Consider the following 6,323-nt stretch of genomic DNA (forward strand, 5'->3'; position numbering starts at 1 on the left):
GAGAGAGAGAGAGAGAGAGAGAGAGAGCTGTGAGGGCTCTCTCGTCCTGGCTATGTTCAACAGTGAACAGTCATCATATATTGATTACTCAGTTTAATTGATGGATTTGGGACCAGGCGACCTGTAGCTGTGGGAGACATATCTTACTTCAAATACCTTTCTAAAATGTTTCAATTGCGTGGTGGATTACCTCCTCTGAACTTGCAACCTTTTGAGTAGTGTCTACGAGTAGCTTTAAAACGCCAGTCTAGCAATATTTATGCTACAAAATGCCAGTGCGTATACTGTTTTGCGGTACTGTAGGGAGCAGACTTACATCAGAGACCCTGAAGCACAATCTCAAAAGAGTAGACGTGTGTAACTGGCATACATTTCATAATGCCTTAATAGCAACTGTTAACTTTAGATATATTTAGTACAACATTCTTCTGCTTTGCAAAGTCAGCAAGTGTTCTCAGGATATTCGGTACCTTTGTTTGGGTAAGCTAATAATGTGTCTAATCTTGCCTTCGCCTTGTTCACCATTTAATTATCTTTTTTGAATGTATTATTCTTGAACTTTAGATTGTTGAGTCTTTTAAATAATAAGTTTTTACACTTTTTTATTAGAACGAACTGAAGTTCTTAGTCTTATAACTTGAGAATTGTTTTGAAATATAGCAGGTCGTTTCTCTTGCTGTCACCAACTACCATTTCAGTTTTTAACAGGTCACAAATGGCTATGCTTCAACGTTGGCATGAAAGATAATTTTTGAAGACGTTTCCATCTGTTCATTTTCATCTTAATTACAGTTAAATGCCAAGACTGAAAACTGCCGTAGATCTTATGATGTACAGGGTGTCTAAGAAAAAAGAGCACAAAGGGCAATTACTCAGTCAACTTTTGACCAATTTCAAGAAAATTTCAAAAGGAAATTCAAACAGGAGGACATTTTATTTGTTATTATGAAAAGAATCAATTAACATGTTTGAAAAATATTACGTTTTTAAAATTGCAACCAAAATTGAGTGAAACGTAAAACTTCGCAACTTCTTAAAAATCAACCATTTACCCCATTTCAAATACTCATTGTTTGTGCAGTGAAGAATGCATTTATACACAATTGATGTTGCCAAATAAACTCGGGGAGGTGACGGCTATCTAAATCTCCAGGTGGGGACCTTTACTCACTCTATAAGCTGGAATGTGCCACTGGATATTTTGAATAAACCCTTGGCATGTTTCAGGGTCGATTCTTTGGATGTCATGTTCAACAATAAGTTTCAACTATTCGATTGTTTGATTGGTTTTTTTCGTAGACTCTGTCCATAAAAATCTCCAAAGATAATAATTGAAGGGACTGAAGTTGGTGGGAATGTGGTGACCATTCATTTGTAAACGTTCGGCTCATATTGTGTTCCCTATACATTTCTTACAACCACCAAAGGTTGTTCTTAAGGGGTATGGCCCCATCTACCTGGGACCAGGCCTCTTCAGCTAACACATCCTCCTCGCAAAACTTCTACATATTTTTCTTATACAGTGAAATATCCATCTGATGTGACTGTCGTGGTTTCACCGTCCTTGTCCTGAAACCAGAACTGATCACGCTCCTGTAGCTGAATGCTTTTAAAAAGTAAAGTTCTGCGATTTAACCAATTTTGGTTGAACTGTTGAAAACTTGATGTTGCTCGAAAACGCTGACAGATTTTCTTCATATGTGCAAACCCAGTGTCCTCCTAGCTGAATTTTTAAATCAAAATTTTTTGTTGAAATTAGTTCAGAGATGACTGAGAGATACCCTGTACATTTGCATGAGAATCCTCGGAAATTGATGGTTTGAGAGATTTCTTCATTTGATATTTTAATTAAAGATTTCCATGCTTTATCATTTAGGAGAAAACAGAAGGTTTTTTTTCTTTTGGAGAACTCGGTAACTCGACACCACATGTCCATAGTGCCCCCTCCCTTTTCTATTTCGAAAAAAGCCTCCCAGTCTAACTATTATAAAATAAACATAATTTCTAAGACGATTTGATAAGTTGGGGTCTTGACCTACTTTGCAGAACTATTGTGTCATCGACTCCGCCTGGGAGCGCCACTATGGACGCCAAAGAACTTCTCGAATACGTTTGGGAGCACCCACCTGAACCTTTTCATGGTGGTTGTGTTAAAAGAGCTTTGAACCCGTTACTCAAAAGTATGCGGATATTTGGAGGTTACCACGAGTGCAACTACTATGATTCATGGGTAAGTTGTTAGCTTAACGCTTAACTTACGACGTTTGTAGTATGTAGTATAGGGTTTTACGGCTTGAGGAATTAATGTGGGTGGTTTGAGGCTGCTCTCTTGTGGTTTACTCCTTCTTTCGTATCAACCATCTACCATCCGTATCCTTCCTCTGTCTTTCTTTATATGTTACTCTCAAGGAACACTTTTAATCGTCGGTACCTATATAACCTACATGTGTTGCAAATGCCGTAAAATAAAACTCTAATACTAAAACTACAACGGAATTCTATGTCGGTGGTTTGGGACTCCTGTATGTTTTCCATTCAGTTAATTTACCTATCCGTACTGACGTTTGGGCAGACTTAAGTTCGATTCGCTCAAAGAGAAATTAAGCTGTTGAACTTACCTTAATTTTTACTCCGATGTGTCCCACACTGCCCAAACTGACCATGATATGCCAGATCGAAACAGCCCGCTCCATAAGATTAAACGACAGCATTTTATCGATAGGAAAGATTATATAGAATAAACAATTATACAGCAAATAACGTCCTTCTTCTTACTTTGTAACACTTCATGGCATGACTTGAGCAAATATGTTTGCAAGTAGAGGAAGAATATTATAACAGTTGGTGAGGGCTGGGGTTATATTTTAGCGCATTCTCTTAACTAATTAGCAACGTGTGTTCCAGAGAAGTCTTAATGTAAGGTCTAGATAAGAGCGGTGAATTGCTAAGTTTTACTTTGAGGTAAAGGGAAGATACAGGAGGACAGTGTCGCAGAATAGTTAGACCAGAAACTAAACGAAGCACTGACAGAGAGAGAGAGAGACAGAGAGAGAGAGAGAGAGAGAGAGAGAGAGAGAGAGAGAGAGAGTGAGAGGGAGAGAGAGAGTGAGAGAGAGAGAGAGAGAGAGAGGAAGAGAGAGAGGGGGGGAGAGACAGGGAGGCACGGGGACAGGGTAGCTGCTAGTCAAGTCGTCATTGTTGCCCCAACTGACGATGATAGAGGTAAGCATGAAGTATTTTGGTCAAAAAGTTTTAAATGCGACATAAGAACGAATTAAGCGACGAGGTTATACTTCTGGAGAGTAGAAATCAATAGTTTTGTCCATTCTGGACAGGTAAACATATATAACATTTACAAAAGGGCAATTTAAAAAAAGTTTATGAGGAGGGGATGGTGAGAAGATTGTTTGTTTTCAGTATAACATGATAATATTTTGAGAACGATATAATATGAAAAAAACTTCAACTGGCGCCTCTCTGTCTCATTGTCTTTACGCCTCTATCGATGCAAATTAGATCATTTAGGAAGCGGGCTACAGATCCTGCCTGTCAGGGCCAACCCAAGCTGAGAGGAATGCAACATCTCAGCTGAAAGACCGAGATGCTCTAGAAAAATTCTCCGCACTCAGCAATTGTACTCGGGTTCCCTCCCCATGGTGTACTCTGCTCCAACAACCACAGGGCGGAGCTGCAGCACACAACAATCTGCTAAGAGATTAAATTAACGACAGGACCCTATCAGTAGTATAATTAATTTTCGGTAATCTACTTATCAATGGACCGAGTCCGGGTATCATTGCTTTTTGCAACAACAAGGTCCGAAAGGTGAGGGGGGGGGAGAGAGAAAATGGTTTTAAAATTTTTTAAAGATTTTAGTAGAGAACAAAAACAGTAGGTTTTGACAATTATCATGTGAGGTTTCTTTTGAATGGGGCAACAGGCAAAGGCATATTTGTGTACTTTTTACAGATACATTTTTTGTGGGAGTCCCATGCTACTTTTTTGGTGCCTTTGTAGTGTTCTCAGGCGCATCATTATTAGGTATGCGTAGCCTATAAGATTATGAGTAGTTTGTAAATGCTATGATACTGCGACGTAAGAAGAAAGGAGACTCCATTTCAATTCACATTCTTCATACACATTCTTAATTCACATTTTTAACTTTTAGTCATTCTTCTTTTTTATTTGTTTCGCATACTCTAACTACTCTAGGCTGCACCGGGGAATAGCACACACCCCTTTCTCACTTTCCTCGCATACAGACAGCAGAATTTGAAACTATTTATTCATCATCGGCCCAGCTCTTAAGGGCTAGTGGGGCACCTGGGGTCTATTTTGGCAGTTTCAAGGCCTAGAGTGCCCATATTTGCTGTGGGACATTGTGTGCGATTGGGGATTTGAAACCCATAGTTCAAAAAGTACATTTTGACTCGGTTGCTATGGAAACGGCGGCCCTGTTGGATTTTGTATACCGGTACCTTTTTCAATCCCATTTTATTCCCTTATTTATTAACTGATTCACTTTTAATTTGAAATGCTAACAATAAATATATAGCTGTTAAATTTGGCTTGTTACATTTTTGATATATGCTTTAGTTTTTATTGTATAACACTTACATTTGGGTTGTTGCAAAAAAGTGAAAATAATGGAAAATTCATGCTTTCTAAGCCCATAAATTAAAAACTACTCCATTAATCAAACATTCAATGAGCCAAAATTTAGAACTAGGTGTTGTTGGCATCCTGTGAAAGTTACTTTGAAAATGAAGAAAAACAGGGCAGAAAAATGGGATAATGTGTGAAAAAATAGAATTGTGAGAAAACAGCCGATAAAGGTAAGAACCGACTGGAAAACATGTGTTTTCGCAGAAACGCAAGGACTAAAAAGACAGCTTAGGGTGTAGCAAGGCTTACATACGTTTCAGGATATTGTTCAGGAAATGTCCAGGTACGGTACTATATGTAACAACCCCAATTTGCATAATTTAGCCTCAAAACAAGATTTCCAGGTGCCCCACCAGCCCTTAATAGGAATTAGTTTTTCAATGGTGATGTTATCCTTACCTGTCATGCTCTATCCGGCCAAAAGAGCTGACAAGTATAAATTTGCTTATTTAAAGATGAAACTCATACCATGTGTTCGAGAAATGCCAAATCAATTTCATGTTGTGCACTACAAAAGAAGAAAAATGACCGAGCACTAAGTTTCATTTACCAAATATTTTCCCAGCACAAGAACGATCGGACAGAAGAAAAGAAAAAACACAGGACAGCCACTGAACCAAAACAACATCACGTGACACATAACAACGTAACTCAGGAAGGTCAGATTTTTCAGAATGGAAATCCAGACAAAAATTCAACAAAAACGATCCTTGTCAAACGTAATCCAAAAATCTCCGCAATATCGATGGCGCACAGCGATAGCAGCCAATCTCCTTCTTCCCACGGAGGTCACATGTTTCTCGTAGAAGAAGCTGAGAAACAAAATGCGCCTTCACTTTCCCACAACGAAAACAAAACAGGAGAACGTTTTATCTCCGAACCCCGCACAAATGAAAGTATTTTGAAAAAATGCGGCATCGTGAACACAAAAACCACATGCAAGATTGCACGTTCTCTTGGTTACGGAGACATGTTAAAAGGAAAAGATGACGTCAACTCTGGAAAAATGGAAACGCCCTCAAAAGTGTCATGTCGTCGAGCTCTGTTGAGTGATCGGACTTGGTGTGCTCTTGTAGTACTCCTGCTGTGGGTCAACGTTTTCAGGTAAAGTACTGATAGCCACTTACAACTACGACGGCGGCAATCCTTGTGCTTTATTCTCTCTCTCTCTCTCTCTCTCTCTCTCTCTCTCTCTCTCTCTCTCTCTCTCTCTCTCTCTCCACACAAACACAAACAAGCGCACATACATACAGACACACCCACATACACACCCGTGTGCACGCACAGACGCATACAAACAAACACACTCACACACACACACACACATATATATATATACATAAAAGGTATGTGTATAATATATATATTCTCTCGCTCTCTTTGTCCATGTATCATCTTCTCTGTATCTGTCTCAGTACCTATCTATCCCCTGTCTCTGCTTCTGTCTCTTTCTCTGTCAGTCTGTCTGTCTGTCAATCTATCTGTCTGTCTGTCTGTCTGCCAGTCTGTTTGTCAGTCAGATCGACAATGTCTAAGCAGCTCGCCCCCCTTAATGGTCCAAATAGCGTTGATGCGGGTGTGAAACACCTGTAATTCTTCTTCTTCTTCTTCTTTTTCTTCTCCTCCTCCTCCTCCTCCTCCTTCTTCTTCTTCTTCTC

The 6,323-nt window shown here is 39.3% G+C and overlaps 1 protein-coding gene across 4 annotated transcripts in view; it reads left to right on the top strand.

Moving 5' to 3' along the window:
- Positions 1-5,813, top strand: part of LOC106012788 — a 14,758-nt gene extending 8,945 nt beyond the window's left edge. The window contains exons 1-3 of one of the 4 annotated variants that reach the window (XM_013086757.2): positions 109-480; positions 2,047-2,230; positions 5,231-5,811. In XM_013086757.2, coding sequence (XP_012942211.1) covers positions 2,084-2,230; positions 5,231-5,773 — 690 coding nt within the window. In that variant the 5' untranslated portion in view covers positions 109-480; positions 2,047-2,083 and the 3' untranslated portion in view covers positions 5,774-5,811. Of the gene's footprint in view, positions 1-108; positions 481-2,046; positions 2,231-5,230 lie in introns of those variants that run through there. The other 3 variants (XM_035971772.1, XM_035971774.1, XM_035971773.1) reach the window with 3 other exon arrangements.
- The last annotated feature ends 510 nt before the right edge of the window (positions 5,814-6,323 follow it).

Source organism: Aplysia californica, unplaced genomic scaffold (assembly GCF_000002075.1).
Source record: "Aplysia californica isolate F4 #8 unplaced genomic scaffold, AplCal3.0 scaffold00501, whole genome shotgun sequence".
Lineage (NCBI taxonomy): Eukaryota > Metazoa > Mollusca > Gastropoda > Aplysiida > Aplysiidae > Aplysia > Aplysia californica.